Here is a 21,897-nt window from a genome sequence, read left to right as displayed (position 1 = left end):
CTGTAAATCCGCGTTCACGTACTAGTCGGAAGAAGGAAACTGAAATGTCCGATTTACTAATTCGTTGAAGGCGGGCACGCGTATAACTACAACCAGTCAATTGTTAACAATTCGGACATTTGGTTCATAATTGACATACGATAGACTCCACAAGTTTAGCGAGTCTTATTTTTCTGACTTTATAAACGTATGTTCTTAATGACATTCTTTTCTTTTTTTTTCTTCTCATGTTATATATAGTCTGTGACGCACTTGTTAACGCTTTAGCTGTAACTGTCCTGTAGGTGGCGCATGAAGATCTGTTTTAGTAGGCCTACTGTGTGTTCCAGACTGAGCAGTGTTCTACACAAATGTACCCTTCATTATGTTCCCAATGTTCCCAAAGGTTGGTGCTATTTATACCTTCCAAATCTGCTCTCATAGCTGAAAAACACTTGGGAGGTTTTGACTCCCTTGACAAACTACAGTATTTGAGGGTAAAATCAGGTAAAGATGCCGTCAATCTGGGGGCAAAGTGAATATTTAACTTCACTCGCAGCTGGCCAGTAAACATTTTCAAACATAAAACTGCTATAAAGTACTTTAATTCACATCTGTCTGATGTGAATGCCTAATTTAGGGGACAGGGCACGGATATAAAACTCCTACACATGTGACTGGTTACCTTTATTATTTCCTACCTAGGCAGAGAGGAAGAGTTGAAGCGAGAGGATTTACTCTGCCCAAAATCTGTCTACGAAAATAAGACGACGAAGTGAGGATTTTTTTGTATGGAGTTCAATGAGAGAGAACTTAAAATGGAATTGCTAATTTGCTACGTGAGGCTTATTTGATGAAATAGAAGTTTCGCAATGGTTAGGTTGTTATGAATGCACTGATATAAGTGGACACAGGTAGCACTTTAGCAACTTTATATCTTGAACCAATGACAAATGTATTTAAACGGCAGTGGCCATGCTGACAGCGTTACCCAACCCCTCCCAGTTTTTCAACTGTTCAGTACAGCACCGTTTCCCTTCAATTGAATGTTCCAAATCGTAAAACCCGTATCTAGCTCTGCGACAAGTAGTGTTCAGACAATCAATCAATCAAATGTATTTATGAAGCCCTTTTTACATCAGCAGATGTCACAAAGTGCTATACAGAAACACAGCTTAAAACTACAAAAAGTAAGCAATGTAGATGGAGAAACACACACTTGACACATTTACCCACGTTATTTTCTATCAAATATATTTGACACAGTTCGCATCCTAATCATTCTGTCCCTGCATGGTTCTTTGTTATATCTGCTCTGCGAGGATGAGTTCGTGTTAACCTGTGAGCTGTGTGCTTATAGACTCACACTGATACAAATGCCCTTAACAGCCTGTAACAAGGCACTTCATTGATCTAATGATGCCCATTATCGTTAATTTGGTATAATGGGTGACAAAAGCTGGAACATCATTGCTAAAAGTTACCTTACGTTGCTAGGTTACTGCTTTGTCTCTGTTGTGCAGCGTGGTATATTGGGTATGGTTAATAGTGTTGGTGGCTTTTATATAAGTCGATAACACACGGAAACGAGTGATGAGGCATACACAAGAAGTACGGTATATCATCTCATTTAATATTGGTTCTCTATGGAAGAAGTTTAACCATGAAACATTTACAAAATATACACAAGGTAATGCATCAATCAATCAACAATATTTATATTTCAATAATGTAGGTTCAAATCAAACACTTCTTTTACACGGTTTGTGCACTGGTTCCATCAGTTCCATCGGTAAGGATGAGTGTTGGGGGTTGTAAGGATCAGTTCATGACAGGAAGACCACTGGCCCTATACAGTAGATGCATACCTTGCCCCCCCCCCCCCCCACAATCATGCACCTCTCAAACATAGCACCCCCGCTTTGTGTCTTCAATAGTGCTAACATCATACAGCAATCAACTCAAATGAATAAGGAACCAGTCACAAATATTATGTACAATATGTTAATTATGTAGAATACCTTAATACATATAACCCGACAAATTAGGTCTAAAATGACCAAATGTCTCCCTGATTACAGTATTCAAATATAATGCTTCATACTCTCAATTCTTACAAATGTAAATAATACATTTTCTCATCAAATCCCAAATATTGGATTTCCATAAAGATTCATGACGTGATTTTGAAAATATCTTAGGCTGTTTTAACAGTGCATACACAGTCAGTTAGGGATCTAATAGTGTGTTATACATTGCTATTGCTCTGTCATATGGGCTTGTTGATGTATGGAAAGTGCTGTGTTTGAATGTGTAGAAAGAAAATGGCCCTTTCTCTTGTGAAAAGGGTGTGCTTCCTTCTTGCTGGTTTTCTGTCTGTCTGTGGCAGGACAGGAGGACATAGTGATGCGCGAAATGAGAGAGGAGGAATGGAACTGTCTTTTGGTCTTCAGTCACTGTCACTATCACTGGGAAATATGGGTAATGGAGGATTTGTAGACTCTCGTCCTTCAACTATGGGAGTTAAGTTGGACTAAGATGAGGATTTGCTGTCTAACTCCCAGCACACCAACTTGTTAGGCAGACTATAAGTCTATGAGAGATTCTACCAGCTGTGAGTATTGTTCATGAGGTCATAGTTCAAGAGACTCCCTCTTATTATCCTCCATCTTTCTCTGAGATGCCTCTCAGTCCCCTCATTCACCCTGTCCAACCCTGCTTCTGCCCCAGTCCTAGCTCCAGCACACACAGCCCATTGAAGAGAGCCTGAGGATGACCGGCTGGTGGCTTATGGCTGGAGTGAAGGAGTCATGAGGGTGTTCACCAAGAGGACTGCCCCTTTCGGGGGTCCGGTAGTCAGTGGGTGCCCCTGCGGGCTGTGGTTCCATCAGGCCCTTAGGGGTCGATGCTAAAGGCCAGCAGCTTGTCGGAGTGCATGTTGTTGAGGGTGCGCAGGTCGGGCAGGCGCAGCAGCAGCTTGGGGAAGAGGGCGCTGTCGTCGGGGCAACGGCGGGTGATAAGCGAGCGCAGGGCTTTGATAAGACTCTCCTGAAGCTGCTCCACTGCTACTACATCAGCCACACCTGAACAGTCTGAGAGAGGAGAGAATGTTATATACATGGTGAAAAATCGAAACATCTGTGATTTTTAAAGAGATTTAGAGAAGTGTGTGTTTCTTATGAGTCTCTTACCGGCAGACACTAGCACCACAGCCATGAAGAGGGCCATCTCGTCGGGCTCCAGGCCCAGAGCTCCCAGCTTCTCACTGAACTCAAACATGGCGTCCAGCAGAGAGCCCATACCCAGCGCCCGCAGGGATGTCAGGGGGTATGTCTGGCCGTTCAGGAAGGTCACCGTCTTCTCCTTAGGGTCGAACAGTGAGCAGAACCTGACCATCAGCACCTGGAAGGTGCCGGCCTTAAGCAGCATGACCTGGTCATGCTGGCTGAGACTCTGGAACCCGGGGATGCTCTTGGCAAACTCCACCACCTCCTTGACGGCCGGGGTGAAGCACTGTGAAAAGGCGTCCCAGATCTGCTGGCTGGAACGGTCACGGGGGGCCACGGGACATGCGTTCAGGGGACATGCCTGAGAGCGAGAGAGGGAGAGGGTTAGAATGGCTCTATGACACATGCATTGTACATATAGTACATATACTGAGATTTAATGAGACTCACCAGAACTTTGGCGCCTCCACTCAACTTCCAGGGGCATGTTGTCTGGTTTAGAGACTCGCCGGCTGGAAAGTTGTTGTGATTGGCTTGGAAGGTCTGAGTGGACTGGCTGCCATTGGACACTGGGCATTGACTCTGATTGGGTGATGGTTGGTATGTATACTGGGCGTTGTCAACATTGTTGTTGCGTGGGTAGCGAGGGGGGGTCTGGTAGCTTTGTGTGGGATGTGACTGGTACCCCTGAGAGGGGTTGGAATGGGAGTGGGTTTGGGGTGCGGGGTGAGCGTAGCCAGAATCATGTGCTGGGTTGTTACGGATGTTGTTGTTGTTGACGACCATCTTGATTACTGGCTTCACATCCTCTTGGGCAAAGATGTTGCGGTAGGCAGTGGAAATGGACTCGCCAGGTTCTGGGCTGGCCGGGGCCTCAGAGGAAGAAGGGGAGGAATCAATCTCCATGGATGCTGATTCGTGGAGGCTGTTCATGTAGCTCTGCATCTCGTCCAATAGCCTCTGCTTCTCACGCTTTGGGATACGCCCAAAACGCACAGCTGAGGAGAAGGAGGACATGGGGAAAATACATTAGCCAATGAATCGATAATACAGATGGCAGTGACTGGAGCTGGTATAGCAGTGGCCTGTTACTTATCAGTCTAATTCAACCTTTACTCCCTGACACTGATTGGGAATGCAATCACTGTGTTGTATTATTACTGACTAATCCTACAGGGTAAAGAAAGCTGGGGGAGCTTTTCTCCTCTCTCTATAACCAGTCTGTTTCAATCGACCAGGAAAATACATGGTTTACCACCCCACCACCCCTTCCTCTCCTCTTCCCCCCTTCATCTCTCCAGTCCTTCCATCCCCCTCTCCATAGCACATGTCCTCTGGCAAACCTATTTATAGTCTGCTACTGTATGCTACACCCCTTCCCCCAATCTCTTGCTCCCTCTGATCTCTCTCTTCCTCTTTCTACCTCGCCCCTTGCTGACTCTTGCTCTCTCGCTCCTCTGTGTTCCTGTTAAGCAACACAAAGTAGGTTCTTGGGTCAGCTAGAGTAAACGTTGTCATTGTGAGTAACAGAGTGAGGGAGGAGTGGTCAAAGTAGAGGAGAGGAAAGAGTGAGAGGGTAATAGGGTATGAGTAAAGGGGTGAAGTGGTAATGAAAGGGCGAAAGAGAGTATCATGGGAGAGGGGGAATGTGAAAGGGTAAGGGAATTAGAGGATGATTGAATGAGAGTGAAGGGTAAAAAGATGGATAGGGGAAAAGGGTGACATCAAATGTAGTTTTAAATAAATGCCTTGCATTCCTAAAATAAATCTTCAAATAACAGAAGTATTAAAATAACAAATAGAGCGAAAAGGCCAAACCTATGCTTTGAGCTTTGTTGGGTAATTGGTGCAATGGTGGATCATTTTCCTCCTCTCTAGCATTTTCCTTTTATAGGTCACCTCAAAAGGTTTGCTCCAGAAAAGCAGATGATTTATTATCACCTAGTTTATAGATACCTCTGGAGGGTATGGTGGCCTGTAGGGAAATGATGCCATACAGGAGAGGGATGGAGCTGAGCCTCTAACTGTACCAACTGTACTATCCTCCAATAACATTCTAATAGTTTACCATTAGAACATGACCTATTAAATGCCTGTATGTTATAGACTTTGTGGTAATACTTCTAATAGATGTGCAAACACATTCAACCTAACACGGAGGGTAATGAAGCGGCCTGTGGCCTAATTTCCAGAAATAAACCGTATTTGCCACAGTTTTCCCCATGACTGATGACTACTGGGACTCCCCATCTGCTTCTGTCATCAATCAGAAACTATGGGCCAGAGGAGAGAAAAAGAGGGAGAGGAAGATAGAATGTTCTCCTACCGTCTCTGGACATGCCCACGTAGAGACACTTCTTGAAGCGGCAGTGCTGGCAGCGGTTGCGGTTCATGCGCATGATTAGGCAGCTCTCATTCTTCACACACATCTTGTAGTGGATGTTCTGCTGGATGCTGCGGCGGAAGAAACCCTTGCAGCCTTCACAGGCGTGAACGCCGTAATGGAAGCCAGATGCGATGTCCCCGCAGACCTTACACAGGAGCACCATGCCTCCTGTCTCTGTGAGGTAGACATACATAGGAATGATTGGTTAGACATTACAATAGAAAAATATAAGAAGAAAGATAGAAGGCCAGTAGAAGTGGTACTTACTGGTGAAGGTGCCAGTGAAGCTGCAGGGCCTCTTGGCCACCATAGGGTGGGCGTAGGTATTTCCAGAGGATGTAGCGGCTGTAGTGGCATTGGCTTCGGGGAATTGGAAGACTAGTTTGGGCGAGGGTCCACCCCTGTTCTCCCCTCTTTCTCTCTTCAGAGGGCCGATCTCGGGGAACGAGACAGGCTCAGGAGATGAGGGTTGGGAGTGGGAGGACCGGGGGGACTGGGTCTGGTACCCGCTGGAGGGGCTGCCAGGGCTGGGGCTGGCACTACCAGATGATCCAGCATACAGTATCACACCACCTGGAGCACAAAGATGAGAGGAGAGAGAGGGAGGGCAGTTAGTGTTACCATGTCACAAGGAAGCAGTCATTAGTCTATGCTGTCAGCAAACTATCTGTGCAAAGATATCTAGATTCATATCTGTGTCGAAGGTAGGTAGGTCAACTAACAGATGAGGGTTGAGCAATAGGCACTTGGCCGGGTTCATTCGACATTTAAACCACAACCAGTCTCAGAGAAGCTGGTAAAAGGTAATAGGTCAGAATGTGTCGGGAGAATGAGGTCAAATCTAGCCTCGGGGCCAACCAGATCATTGTCAATAGTCTTTTTCCATAATGTGGATTAATAAGATTTCAAAAAAGCATTATCATTTTATCTTTGACTAATTCTGTGTTTGATGTGGAATCTTGAATGTATACAAAAACAAAATAATGTAAAAAGTATGTAAAAAATTGCCCGATTTTGTAAGAATTTTTTTTAGCCTATATACATTGTACCGCGCCCACACAAAAGTTCCAGAACGTTCCAAAGCAAGTTCGGTACGAAAACTCGGAAATGGCTCATAACGCCCTCCCTCTCCCCATCTCTCTCTACCCCTCCCTCCCTGTAAAGATTGTGCTCTGTGTACGAGAAGAGCGACAGCCCCTCACGTGTACGCTCAGCCAGCCAGCCAGCTGCCTCCTCGCGCTAACAGCAAGCCTCGCTTTCCCCCGTTGATGCGCCCGGAGCTTGCTCAAACTGCCTGCCCCCCGACCGCCGACTCACATGGACTCCTGACACACAAGGCGCTTTCCGCAGTCCCGTGTAGACAACAGTCGCAGTACAATAACAGGCAGCTGAGAGCTCACGGTTGAAAGAGAGGGTTTACGTTTGAAAGAGAGAGGACAGGCTACTGTGCGTGTATGGCATTCCACTGAGTCACCGGAAACCGAGGGGGGGGGGGTAGCTTGTCTGGATGATGAAAAAGCGGTTTTAATATAATTTCAGTCAGCCTTACATGCTTTCTATACAGGTCAAACCCATCATTGTGCTATCTGAAGCAATGACTCCAATATTTTGACTCAGTCTTTTCATGTTTCTCCCTTTATTCAAGGTCCTATGAATTATCTATGAAACATTATGTTGATCTGCCTCATGCCCCCGTGTTTCTCTCTCTGCTGGAGGAGACAAGTGCTGCTGGCTGGGATTTTCTGTTTAGCTTAAAGTGAGTGTGCCTGAGTATAATTCCTCTGCCAGCATGTGCCAACACTGACTGTGATAACTGCTGGGGCTTCACTGTTTGCGTGTGGCAGAGCTTCCCCTGTACCTGAAATGTCGGACTTTAAATCCACCCCCACCCCCTCCATTGACACACACTCATATAGTCCTGAGCTGTTGGTTTCGTTTCCATTGTCAAGTGGCAGCCCAGTGAGGGGGGACCTGACCCCTGGCCTTCTCTATGGCAGAGACAGCATAATTCACCAGAAACCTGAGCCTGGCCAGGTGGCTTGAGGAAAAGCCCCTCCCTGGAGCACTAGGCTATGACACAGGTGGGGTTGGGCTGTATGACTCAGAGCTAGGATAAACATAGCCGACAGTAACTAACCCCTCCTTATTCCCTCCCCCTCTCATGGAGGTCCCACCCACTCTTAGGGCATAGAAAAGAAGGGAGACAGCCGGGAGACAGCCAGGTGACCTGTGTGTATACTTGGCCGTGAGTCTTGAGACAGGTGGGAAAACACTCAGCTTGGACTGAAATGCATATCAATCAAGACCAAATAGCTCATCAATAATATTGTAATCCTGTAATTTCTGACATGTCAATATAGTGACTATTGGTTTAGCTTATTGAAAGGCAAGCCCACATCTCTTACCATCTGACAATCAGGCTTCTGAGTTCTCACCTTCACCCCGGTACTATAGTCACACAGTTATAATGGTAATATAACCACCGCTGTGCTCTTGTCACTAAGGTTGAGTTCAGCTTTAACTGCACTGCTTCGTTGGAAGTCAGATAAACGTCCATGGCTCAGGTCGGGTGAGGAGACTCGTGGTGAGCTAATCTGATAGTGGGTTGGCTGGAGGGAGTGCTGAGGAACGTGAGTCCTCCTCTCCCCCCAGTCAAATCCTCTTGGTGACCCTTACTCACTCCCTCCCTTCTTCTTTCCCTCCAGACATCCCAGACACCGCCTCCTTGTCTAATCTATCATCTCATTGGCCTAATCTATCATCTCAACCTCTCCATTTCTAAGTGTTTGGTGGGTTACATTGCATGTCAATGTAACCTAAATCTATAAATAAATGACAGTGAATAAGACGTATATTCTAAGAGGTGAACCACTGGTTATACACACAATTACATTGAATACCAGTAGATGAATAATGATAAATCCAGGCTGAATCACAACTGTCTGTGATTGGGAGTCCCATAAGGCGGCGCACAATTGGCCCAGCGTCGTCTGGGTTTCCCGGTGTAGGAAGTCATTGTAAATAAGAATTTGTTCTTAACTGACTTGCCTAGTTAAATAAAGGTTAAATATGAAAAAATATATATTGTCCAGTTACTCATATTAACTTCCCATCAGGCTCTGATGATTGACAGAATAGCAGTCTATGCATTTATTGGCAGAAGAAGTAGGGCAATATAACAATTAGTGTATCTTGCAGTAGAAGCCTATAGATACTTTATGACATAGGAAACAGTGGAATTTGATCCACCATATAAACTATATTATAAATATAGGCCAGCCTACCATCCAACCTGAAATTCGAGAATTTGCTACTTGTCAGGGTAATTTGTGATATCGGTGAGTGTATTCTCGTGACATTTTGTGTTTTGCTACAATGTATTACAAAAGTATCACAATATCCACTATATTGAATATACTGTATATCAAACTATTCAGTTGTCTTTCCGAATTGAAATATATCGGTGTAAAGAAATCAACATTAAACTAGTGAATAGGGTACTAAAACGTTCTGACCCACTGACCAAATTCTGGCAGCAGCAAAACAGAGTTCCCGGAAAGGCTGTGAGTAGGAGTTCCCGGAAAGGCTGTGAGTGAGCGAGGGGAGCGCGCAAGGGAGATTAAAAATATGAAGGCGAGGGTGGGAATCACGCGCTGCACGTGGATGCGGAGGTTTACGCACGTGAAGTCGGCTCTAGACAGGCAAGGTGGGAACTCGGGTAAATCAGGCGCATGATGCCGACCATTATCAGACTGTTGCCATGCAAATAATAGCTAAGATACTTATTAGACTTGAGAACATGGCTGTAAATAGGGGACTAGGTCATTCAATATCAATGCCACTGTCACATTCCCTGCTGTCTTCGTGAAAATATACTTGGCAATTGAGTTATTCCAGCCTCAAATGTGTAATAACATTACCATGATGGTAATTACCTCATATTATTAATGGAACCTGACTCAAAAGGCAATTATCTATTGAATTAACGTAATTTGAATATCTTTAACTTTAGAATATTGAGTGGTAAATTGTGTCACCTAGTAGACTTACAGGGTTTGCCTTTATAAAGGAACCACTCCCATATTGTGACCTGCCATGGAGATTCATTCACTGCTATGAATTCATGGCCTATGGAGGCCAACTTGGTGAACATATCAGTTGAAATAAAGGTTGAACACTCCCCATTACTGAGAGTTGGCTAGTGGTCATCATTCCACTGATGCCAATGACCCACTAGCTGATAGGATATGTTTGGCACCCAAACATATGCATATATTCAAATGAATTTTGGGTAATTCATATCTGAATGACTACTTTTTGTATTCCATATCTTGTATATCTTGTTATATTGTACATTTTATATTGGTAAAAATGTTTTGACTGTAGCTCTGCTGGTGCCTGCAGTAGATCAGGGAAGACAATATTTCATAATAAAACAGTTTTTATGACCAATTCACCACCTACTCAATTTGGACCTGGCTTGAATAGCTGTTAACTGTTCAAATTTGGCCTTCATGTCAGGACCAGCTCTTTTAAAAATGGTTTTGTCTCACATGTCTATGGAATGGGCGTGATAGGTCCTTGACACACCATTGAGAGAGAAAAAAGGTTATGATGCCCAGCAGCACTGAACGAGCCTGAGGAGACACCGGTCAGGTAGCTTGAGCAGTTCTTTAAATGCCTTTCTGGAGTAGTGCTGATGAAAGGATTTGGAACGGTTTCGTTGTCCCCTTGTAATCCGGTTTGATTCAATTACGCCAACAATTCTCAACTCTCCAAGCCAAGGCAATCCATAAAGTTGCTCCAAATTATGTAAAAGAAGCTAACACTAAATCAATAATGGAATAGTCACATGAAGTGCAGACCAGCACGTGCAGGCACCAGGAGCTTGTAAAGTGGAACCGGTACTGAACGTCAATTTGTTATTTAAATGCAGGGAATCGGGAAGTAGCGGTCAGCTCAGTCGCCGCAAAATAACAAAGATTGTGGCATGCCATACGACAACCCACTCCCTCCAAACCATAAGCATCACTCACACTAGCCTTCATCCAAAAACACACTTGGCATTCAAATTTAAGATTTAGCCAATCTATCTTTGACAAAATAGCAGCAAAATGATACAAACGCCAGTATTAAGATATAGTTAACAAAATCGTGTTAATTGCAGGCACCGAGCATGATCAGTGCTCATGTAAAGTTGTGCCATATGGGATAGGAATTCCAGATATATTCTATTTTATTATCTCCAATGTATACTACTATATAAACATAAAAAAAATAGGTAACCTAAAACATTACTTATTACATGATAGAAAGTAAATACGCGAAATAGTATTTGTCCAATACCTCACCGAAGTAGCATTTCACTTAAAATGGAGGGATGTATTGCAAAAGGAAATACCAAAAATTGTATTATAAAAAGATGGGTTAATCTGTGGACATCGGATGGTTGGAGTTAAAAACAGAATGAATGGTGGATTGGCCGCTGCGGGTAAAAATCCATCACTTGCAGAAAAAGTAAATTACGAATGTATGTATAATTAGTTAACTACATATACTGTTTATGTGAGCGAAAATAGCTATTAGTAGCAGTAGAAGACATATTGTCTGCCAACGTGGTGGTAGGGTTGGGGGGAATACAAAAAAAGCCTCGGGAAATACATGATCATGACATTATCAATGAACTCATTACCATTACGCACGGTACGTGCACCAAACACCGTTAAGGAATAAACCCAAACAGTACACATTACATTTACTCAGTAGTGTTAATTTACAAGTTGTGTATTCGCAAATACATTGATGTTTTAGCCTACAACTGACAATAGCATTGATTGGTTATAACTTGGCAATGAAACTCACCAGGGCTGTTGTCCATGTTTTCCGGTATTTGGTTGATTCTAAACGGTATTGGAATTATTCAATGTTGGTTTGTGTCTTTGCGTCAATGAGGAGTTTCGTTGATATAGGTGAAATAGTCATGAACCGCCAAGAAAGCATAGAGCGGGTATCCCAATAAGAGCAATGAGACTGTACGCAGGTCATTGGGGGTCAATCAAACCCGTCAAGTATGGAAAAAAATCGAAACTGATTTAAAGATCAGCAAAACCTAAACAGGTATCGTTTGACGAAATGTTTGCAAATCGTCTCCAAGGTATCTAATTCAGTGCCTTGCTGCCTCTAGCCAGCTTCGCTTGGTGTTCGTAGGTCGTGTGGTGTACAGTAAACTATCACTGTAACATAACAAGCATTATTTGAAAAGAAATCCCAAGCATTCGGCTTTAGTGCCAGTCAGTCACCATGAACATCTCCAAAGTCAAAAGTGTGAAAGTAGTTTAGGCACACCCACTCATTAATAGGCAATACACCGCGCCCACACTACACCAGCACGTTTTCAGGTGTCTGAGAAATGTGACCATTTTTTTTGTCCCTTCAACCTCTGTTTTGTATGCCAAGGATTACACTCACACTCTCTCTTTCTCTGACTGCATCTGTCACGCTCTAATAGAGTATCTCATCCACCTCTTTTACACCCCCCACCATCCTCTGGCCCTTTATTCGTTCGCACGTTTTCATTGGTGGAGAGCTAGAGTGGAGGCGAAACGGTTGGACTCGACGTAAAGCTCGGTTGCATGTGCGCGCGGCATGTGAGCCGCGGAGCCTTGTGTCCTACTGACATACATTCTATGCAAATATATGAGGCCTTGCGATAAGAAGGGTGGACGGAGAGGGGGCTAGCCAGGGCTAGCACATGGGAAGTAGGCGGAGCTCACCGTGCTACCGCTCCCTCCAGCTCTCTATCAAGTTCTGCCTTCGGAAGCGATTCGTTTTTTCCTAGAATCTCAGCATCGGAAATTGGCATAAATCGTGGTGTGAATGTGGGTCAACACCAATTACTTGAGAGAACACATATCAAACATCAAAGCTTTCTCAAATACAATGTGGTGTCTTATGTAAAGGCACCTCATAGGAATCCTGAGTGCCCATGTTTTCGGTGGATAGACACGGATTTGAATGTAGGTCATTGGGCTCTGCTGGAGGGGCTCTTAGTACGTGCGCCTCATGTTTTATTATCATATATGCTAATAAAGAAGTCATGAAGAGTGACGCAGATGCTCTAGCCTACAGCTAGGTTATAACACATTATTATACAATTGGGGCAAATGGGGCTGTGTGTGTTATATGTTCTCTGTGGCAGCTGGTTCGATATGGTCAATGCTGATAGGCTACTAGACGCCGTCACTTTTAAACCTTGTGAACCCAGCATGGGTAGCCAATGACACGACAGCCAGAGCGTCAGAGCATGTCCTCACGTGTTTCTCGTAATGAAGCATCGCCACTCCGTTGTGGAGTTCACAGCGCTGTAGCTCACTCCTGCTGGCCAACCTTTATGATATACCAGGGCAGTAGGTGAATTATATATGCGTCATATTGCACAAGTTTAAGACCACGTTGTTTCCGTTTCAAGAAACGTGTATAGCCATACGTCATTGTCATGTTTTAGACATTGGTCATATATGCCGCGTTCAAGTACTAGTCGGAACTAGGAAACTAGGTTATTTCCGACTTGTTAACTGGTTGTAGTTATACCGCTTTCAACCAGTAAGCAAGTCGGACATTTCCGAGTTTCCTAGTTACGTCTAGTACTTGAACGCGGCATTAACCACACATGGAACTGCGCCCTTTGGGCATTAACATGCAGTTATGCACAGAATGACACGACAGTTCTGGAGTTTACAGTCATTTAGTAACTATTTATGTTAACTGATTCAGAGTCGGTAAATTACACATTCATAAGCATAGCATAAGGGTATAACATTCATTTTAATGGAACATCATAGAAGTTTGACGGATTTTGAATAAAACCGTCATGATGTGACAAAGTTACTTGGTTATGACACACTTGACCAAAGCGGAATGGTATCCATGTTGTTATATATGACCTGTCTTTATGATATTGAATATAAGCAATACAGATATAGGCTACATTGTCTGTTAATCAAACACCACCATTAAAAACTGTAATTCATTAATATTTTATCATTTGAAATGTAGCGGTTATGTACTGTGCCTATAGATGTGTAATTCATTATGAATATGAGAGTTCATTTGAATCAAGACATATTTCAGTAGTTAAATAAATTGCAGTTAGGCTAATCACATTTAATCAGTTAATCATTGCAGTTAACCACAATGACTTACAAGAATGGCACAATATTAATGACTAATTTAATGTTAGTCATTGTTTTCATAGCTCAGTGTGTAGGACTACTAAATATACACTGAACAAAAATATAAACGCAACATGCAACAATTTCAAAGATTTTACTGAATTACAGGTCAGACCAGTTGGCTCGTGTGTTTACGGACATATTCAATCTGCTGTCCCCACATGCTTCAAGATGGCCACCATTGTTCCTGTACCCAAGAAGGCAAAGGTAACTGAACTAAATGTCTGTCGCCCCGTAGCACTCACTTATGTCATCATGAAGTGCTTTGAGAGGCTAGTCAAAGATCATATCACCTCCACCTTACCTGTCACCCTAGACCCACTTCAATTTGCTTACCGACCAATATGTCCACAGACGATGCAATCGTCATCACACTGCACACTGCCCTATCCCATCTGGACAAGAGGAATACCTATGTAAGAATGCTGTTCATTGACTACAGCTCAGCATTCAACACCATAGTACCCTCCAAGCTCATCATTAAGCTTGAGGCCCTGGGTTTCAGCCCCGCCCTGTGCAATTGGGTCCTGGACTTCCAGACAGGCCACCCCCAGGTGGTGAAAGTAGGAAACAACATCTCCACTTCCCTGATCCTCAACACTGGGGCCCCACAAGGGTGCGTGCTCAGCCTCCTCCTGTACTCTCTGTTCACCCATGACTGCGTGGCCATGCACGCCTCCAACTCAATCATCAAGTTTGCAGATGACACAACAGTAGTAGGCTTGATGACCAACAATGACGAGACAGCCTACAGAGAGGAGGTGAGGGCACTCGGAGTGTGGTGTCAGGAAAACAACCTCTCACTCAAAGTCAACAAAACAAAGGAGATGACCGTGGACTTCAGGAAACAGCAGGGAGCACCCCCCTATCCACATCAACCGGACAGCAGTGGAGAAGGTGGAAAGTTTTAACTTCCTCGGCGTACACATCATGGACAAATTGAAATGGTCCACCCACACAGACAGTGTGGTGAAGAACCCTAACCCTAACCCTCTTCAACCTCAGGAGGCTGAAGAAATTTGGCTTGTCACCTAAGACCCACAAACTTTTACAGATGCACAATTGAGAGAATCCTGTCGGACTGTATCCCCGCCTGGTATGGCAACTGCACTGCCCACAACCGCAAGGCTCTCCAGAGGGTGGTGCGGTCTGCACAACGCATCACCGGGGGAAAACTACCTGCTCTCCAGGACACCTAGAGCACCCGATGTCACAGGAAGGCCAAAAAGATCATCAAGGAGAACAACCACCCGAGCCACTGCCTGTTTATCCCACTACCATCCAGAAGGCGAGGTCAGTAGACTGAAAAACTGTCACGGACAAAGGAGGAGACCAAAGTGCAGCGTGTGTGTCGTTCCACATTTTTATTTATACTGTGAAACTATGCAATATATAAATACACTGAATGAAAAAAAAAAAAAAAACGTGACGCAGAGCTGAACACATACACAACACAAAAGTAATCACCCACAAAACCCAGGTGGAAAAACCCCTACTTAAGTTTGATCTCCAATTAGAGACAATGAGGACCAGCTGCCTCTAATTGGAGATCATCTCAAACGAAACCCCAATACAGAAATACAAAACTAGAAGCTAAACATAGAAATAGAAAACATAGAACCCCCCGTCACGCCCTGACCTACTCTACCATAGAAATAACATATTTCTATGGTCAGGACGTGACAGTACCCCCACCCAAAGTTGCGGACTCCGACCGCACCTAGACAAAACAACATACTCGTCGTCAGTGGGTTTGGCGACGAGTATGAAGCGAGGGCCAGCCAACGAGAGCGTACAGGTCGCAGCGGTGGGTAGTATATGGGGCTTTGGTGACAAAACGGATGGCACTGTGATAGACTGCATCCAGTTTATTGAGTAGGGTATTGGAGGCTATTTTGTAAATGACATCGCCGAAGTCGAGGATCGGTAGGATGGTCAGTTTTACGAGGGTATGTTTGGCAGCATGAGTGAGGGATGCTTTGTTGCGAAATAGGAAGCCAATTCTAGATTTAACTTTGGATTGGAGATGTTTGATGTGAGTCTGGAAGGAGCGCTTACAGTCTAACCAGACACCTAGGTATTTGTAGTTGTCCACATATTCTAAGTCAGGACCATCCAGAGTAGTGATGCTGGACGAGCGGGCAGGTGCGGGCAGCGATCAGTTGAAGAGCATGCATTTAGTTTTACTTGTATTTAAGAGCAGTTGGAGGCCACGGAAAGAGAGTTGTATGGCATTGAAGCTCGTCTGGAGAGTTGTTAACACAGTGTCCAAAGAAGGGCCAGAAGTATACAGAATGGTGTCGTCTGCGTAGAGGTGGATCAGAGACTCACCAGCAGCAAGAGTGACATCATTGATGTATACAGAGAAAATATGTATATACAAAAAAAAAATGTATATACTGTTTTTTATACCATCTATTGCATCTTGCCTATGCTGCTCAGTCATTGCTCATCCATATATTTATGTGTATATATTCTTATTCCATTCCTTTACTTAGATTTCTGTGTATTAGGTAGTTGTTGTGGAAATGTTAGATTACTTGTTAGATATTGCTGCACTGTCGGAACTAGAAGCACAAGCATTTCGCTACACGCGCAATAACATCTGCTTACCATGTGTATGTGACCAATAAAATTTGATTTGATTATAAGGAAATCAGTCAATTGAAATTAATTCATTAGGCCCTAATCTATGGATTTCACATGACTGGGAATACAGATATGCATCTGTTGGTCACAGATACCTTAAAAAACAATTGGGGGCGTGGATCAGAAAATCACTCGGTATCTGATGTGACCACAATTTGCCTCATGCAGCAAACATCTCCTTCGCATAGAGTTGATCAGGCTGTTGATTGTGGCCTGTGGAATGTTGTCCCACTCCTCTTCAATGGCTGTGTTGGATATTGGCGGGAACTGGAACACGCTGTCGTACACGTCAACCCAGAGCATCCCAAACATGCTCAACTGACGACGTCTGGTGAATAAGCAGGCCATGGAAGAACTGGGACATTTTCAGCTCCCAGGAATTGTGTACAGATCCTTGCATGATCATGCTGAAACATGAGGTGATGGTGGCGTATGAATGGCACTACAATGGGACTCAGGATCTCGTCATGGTATCTCTGTGCATTCAAATTGCCATCGATAAAATGCTATTGTGTTCATTGTCCTCAGCTTATGTCTGCCCATACCATAACCCCACCATGGGGCACTCTGTTTACAACGTGACGGGTGAAGAAGCCAGATGTGGAGGTCCTGGGCTGGCGTGTTTACACGTAGTCTGCAGTTGTGAGGCCAGTTGGACGTACTGCCAAATTCTCTAAAACGGCTTATGGTAAAGAAATGAACATTCAATAACTCTGGTGGACATTCCTGCAGTCAGCATGTCAATTGCACTCTCCCTTAAAACTTGAGACATCTTTGGCATTGTGTTGTGTGACAAAACGGCACATTTTAGAGGGCCTTTTATTGTCCCCCGCACAAGGTGCACCTGTGTAATGATCATGCTGTTGAATCAGCTTCTTGATATGCCACACCTGTCAGGTGGATGGATTATCGTGGCAAAGGAGAAATGCTCACTATCGTAAACAAATTTGTGCACAAAATTTGAGAGAAATTTGAGAGAAATAAAAATGTTATGCATATGGAACATTTTGGGGATATTTTATTTCAGCTCATGGCACCAACACTTTACATGTTGCGTTTATATTTTTGTTCAATATACATACTGTTTCACAAAATGTAGCCTATAGTTGTGAGGGATTACTTACTGGGCTGTATTTGTAAGGTCATCAAATGTTTTCCTGACCATGCCCAGGGACTACTTTGGTCTAGTTCTAGGTATATGAGATATACATGGACACATGTTGCTCTCTCATTCTCTCTAGTGGACTGACTCTCTACCCCTTCTCCCTGAAGTGTGCAATACTTGTCCCCTTCATGGATATAAAGCATGGATTTAAAGCATTGGATTGGTGTAGGGATTATCTGTAGTTGTCTTGTTAAATGGAAACAATTACATGTGTTATAAATATATTTCTTACTAAGGTTCCTTCCTTTTCAATCCACGAGGGGGAATGAATCAGTGCACATTTCAGGGAAGGGTATAAACGGACCCTAGCCATTCACTTCATTGGGAACCAAGTTGGAATTCCTACAGCATTGGGCAGTTTATCTTTTTGTTTCTAGGTAGCTGTTGACAAATTAAAACAGAAAATAAGTATTTTTGTGAATGATTGTGTGTTGCGTAATGGTATGTCGAGGCTGCAGGTAGCCTAGTGGTTAGCGTGTTGGGCCAGTAACCAAAGGGTTGCCGGACTGAATCCCCAAGCTGACAAGGTAAAAATATGTCTTTCTGCCCCTGAACAACCCACTGTTCCCTGGTAGGCTGTCATTGTTTGTTCTTAACTGACTTGCCTTGTTAAATAAAGGTTTTAAAATTTGAAAAAAGTGTGTTGTGTCCATCACTTTGTTTTCATTCTTTTTGTTATGGTGTCTTATTTATTCTACTGTCAGTCTGTTGCCTTGGTAAAAACACTAATCCACACAAAGTCAAGGAACTCAAAGCCAGACTCTCCAAAGAAGAAACTGTTTTCCAAATGTTTCTATGCGTTGACTGATGTATTTGTGCTTTTGAAGATGTTGGTATGTGTTTTTGTGTGTGTGAGTTATCAGTATGTGGATTGATTAGTAGCCTCAGTGTTGTGTCTGAGGGTGTTTTTTTATACGTTCGGATTTTGAATAAAGATGTCATAAGTGATGCAGATGCTTTACACCTAGGTTATAATACATTATCATACAATTGGTCTTAATGGGTTAATTTGTGTTAAGTGTTCTCTGTGGCAGCTTGTTAGAGCCCAGCACGTGTAGACAATGTCATGACAACCAGAGCACCAGAGCATGTCCTCACGTGTTATTCGTAATGAAGCAGCGCCACTCCGTGGTGGAACTTTATGGTTTAACCGTACATGAAACTGCGCTCTTTGGGTAATTACCCACATAATGTCACGAAATTCCGACAGTTTACAGTAATTTAGAAACTATATCTACTCATATTCAGAATTGGCAAATTACACATTCATAAGTGACAAAACATACATTTTAATGGAACATCATAGAGGTTTGACGGATTTTGAAATAAGAGGTCATGATGTGACTTAGTTTATGACACACTGACCAATGGAATGGTATCCATAATGTTATATAAGACCTCTCTTTGTGACAATATTGAATATTGCACAAGCAATAAAGTTATAGGCTACACAAACACAGCCTTTAAACATTTCATTCATAAAAGTTGATAAAAGTTTTAATTTATAATTTTCTATGTAGCAGTTATGTACTGTGCCTATAGTTGTGTAATTCATTAAGAATATGAGAGTTCATTTGAATCGAGTCATTTTTCAGAAATTAAATAATAAATTGCAGTTTACTACATTTAATCAGTTAACCATTGCAGTTTACTACATTTAATCAGTTAACCATTGCAGTTAATCACCGTTAATCACAATGATTTACAAGAATGGCACAAAAATTATTGTTAAATCAATTTGAGCAATTGATTTCATAGCTCTGTGTGTAGACTATATTGTAAACACACACACACATATATACTGCTCAAAAAATAAAGGGAACACTAAAATAACACATCCTAGATCTGAATGAATGAAATAATCTTATTAAATACTTTTTTCTTTACATAGTTGAATGTGCTGACAACAAAATCACACAAAAATAATCAATGGAATCCAATTTATCAACCCATGGAGGTCTGGACTTGGAGTCACACTCAAAATTAAAGTGGAAAACCACACTACAGGCTGATCCAACTTTGATGTAATGTCCTTAAAACAAGTCAAAATGAGGCTCAGTAGTGTGTGTGACCTCCACGTGCCTGTATGACCTCCCTACAATGCCTGGGCATGCTCCTGATGAGGTGGCGGATGGTCTCCTGAGGGATCTCCTCCCAGACCTGGACTAAAGCATCCGCCAACTCCTGGACAGTCTGTGGTGCAACGTGGCGTTAGTGGATGGAGCGAGACATGATGTCCCAGATGTGCTCAATTGGATTCAGGTCTGGGGAACGGGCGGGCCAGTCCATAGCATCAATGCCTTCCTCTTGCAGGAACTGCTGACACACTCCAGCCACATGAGGTCTAGCATTGTCTTGCATTAGGAGGAACCCAGGGCCAACCGCACCAGCATATGGTCTCACAAGGGGTCTGAGGATCTCATCTCGGTACCTAATGGCAGTCAGGCTACCTCTGGCGAGCACATGGAGGGCTGTGCGGCCCCCCAAAGAAATGCCACCCCACACCATGACTGACCCTCCACCAAACCGGTCATGCTGGAGGATGTTGCAGGCAGCAGAACGTTCTCCACGGCATCTCCAGACTCTGTCACGTCTGTCACATGTGCTCAGTGTGAACCTGCTTTCATCTGTGAAGAGCACAGGGCGCCAGTGGCGAATTTGCCAATCTTGGTGTTCTCTGGCAAATGCCAAACGTCCTGCACGGTGTTGGGCTGTAAGCACAACCCCCACCTGTGGACGTCGGGCCCCCATACCACCCTCATGGAGTCTGTTTCTGACCGTTTGAGCAGACACATGCACATTTGTGGCCTGCTGGAGGTCATTTTGCAGGGCTCTGGCAGTGCTCCTCCTGCTCCTCCTTGCACAAAGGCGGAGGTAGCGGTCCTGCTGCTGGGTTGTTGCCCTCCTACGGCCTCCTCCACGTCTCTTGATGTACTGGCCTGTCTCCTGGTAGTGCCTCCATGCTCTGGACACTACGCTGACAGACACAGCAAACCGTCTTGCCACAGCTCGCATTGATGTGCTGGATGAGCTGCACTACCTGAGCCACTTGTGTGGGTTGTAGACTCCGTCTCATGCTACCACTAGAGTGAAAGCACCGCCAGCATTCAAAAGTGACCAAAACATCAGCCAGGAAGCATAAGAACTGAGAAGTGGTCTGTGGTCACCACCTGCAGAACCACTCCTTTATTGGGGGTGTCTTGCTAATTGCCTATAATTTCCACCTGTTGTCTATTCCATTTGCACAACAGCATGTGAAATTTATTGTCAATCAGTGTTGCTTCCTAAGTGGACAGTTTGATTCCACAGAAGTGTGATTGACTTGTAGTTACATTGTGTTGTTTAAGTGTTCCCTTTATTTTTTGAGCAGTGTATATATATATATATATATATATATATATATATATATATATATATATATATATATATATACTGTTTCACCAACTGTAGCCTATAGTCGCGAGGGATTACTTACTGGGCTGTATTTGTAGGGTCATCATAAGTTTTCCTGACCATTCCCAGAGACTACTTTGGTCTAGATATAGGCTGGGCTGTGAGATATGCTTGACCTAGTTACCTGACCAGGAACAACTAGGCTATTTGCCCTAGTTGGCATGATACTCTCTAGTGGGAATTCTTCTGATGCATTTTCACAACATTTTGTAATTCACTTGATACTTTCTGATTAAGTGGATGATAATTAATGGAAAGTGTAAATGTCAATTCAGTATGTAGAAATGTAAATGTGTACATTGTCTTACATGGACAGATGATGTTTACTCCCCTTCATGGATTTAAAGCATTGGATTGGTGTAGGGCTAGATGGAATTTAATTATCACATGTTTCGCAAGCAATAGGTGTAGACTAAGAGGGAAATGCTTACTTGTGGGCCCTTCCCAACAATGCAGAGAGAAAGAAAATATAGAAATAATAGAAAAGTAAAACAGTAATAATGGCCTCCCGAGTGTCGCAGCGGCACTACAGAACCGGGTTCGATCCGTCCACGATCGGGAGACCCTTGATGCGCCGCACAATTGGCCCAGCGTCATCCGAGTTCGGGGAGGGTTTGGCAGGCCGGGATGTCCTTGTCCCATCGCGCTCTAGTGACTCCTGTGGTGGGCCGGGCGCATGCACGCTGACACGGTAGCCAGGTGTACGGTGTTTCCTCCGACACATGGTGCGGCTGGCTTCCGGGTTAAGCGAGCAGTGTGTCAAGAAGCAGTGTGGATAGGCAGGGTCATGTGAGAGTTGTAGCGATG

At 43.8% G+C, this 21,897-nt stretch overlaps 1 protein-coding gene across 4 annotated transcripts; it reads right to left on the bottom strand.

Annotated features, from left to right (window-relative positions):
* Positions 1–1,591: 1,591 nt before the first annotated feature.
* LOC106565463 (nuclear receptor subfamily 1 group D member 2) lies at positions 1,592–12,106 on the bottom strand. Of its 4 annotated transcripts, none has more exons than XM_014132672.3 (6): positions 11,455–12,106; positions 5,860–6,165; positions 5,533–5,766; positions 3,657–4,204; positions 3,171–3,567; positions 1,592–3,071 (listed from the first exon to the last, which is right to left on the bottom strand). In XM_014132672.3, the coding sequence occupies exons 1-6, from the start codon at positions 11,468–11,470 to the stop codon at positions 2,875–2,877; spliced, it is 1,698 nt and encodes a 565-aa protein (XP_013988147.1). In that variant the 5' UTR covers positions 11,471–12,106; the 3' UTR covers positions 1,592–2,874. The 4 variants fall into 4 exon arrangements, with proteins under 4 accessions (XP_013988147.1, XP_013988146.1, XP_045547577.1 ...); XM_014132671.3 differs by lacking the exon at positions 11,455–12,106 and adding an exon at positions 10,057–10,505; XM_045691621.2 differs by lacking the exon at positions 11,455–12,106 and adding an exon at positions 6,910–7,015.
* Positions 12,107–21,897: the final 9,791 nt, after the last annotated feature.

Source organism: Salmo salar, chromosome 12 (assembly GCF_965601325.2).
Source record: "Salmo salar chromosome 12, fSalSal1, whole genome shotgun sequence".
Classification (NCBI taxonomy): domain Eukaryota; kingdom Metazoa; phylum Chordata; class Actinopteri; order Salmoniformes; family Salmonidae; genus Salmo; species Salmo salar.
This window is presented reverse-complemented; position numbering and strand designations above follow the sequence as displayed.

Bases quoted from the DNA above. Each gene is read 5' to 3' on its own strand.
- LOC106565463 (XM_014132671.3), bottom strand. From the start codon at position 10,108: ATGAAGGCCAAATTTGAACAGTTAACAGCTATTCAAGCCAGGTCCAAA. The intron at 4,205-5,532 runs GTAGGAGAACAT...CCTTCTCCTCAG, and splicing joins CGTGGGCATGTCCAGAGACG to CTGTGCGTTTTGGGCGTATC. The intron at 3,072-3,170 runs GTAAGAGACTCA...CTCCTCTCTCAG, and splicing joins TGTGGTGCTAGTGTCTGCCG to ACTGTTCAGGTGTGGCTGAT.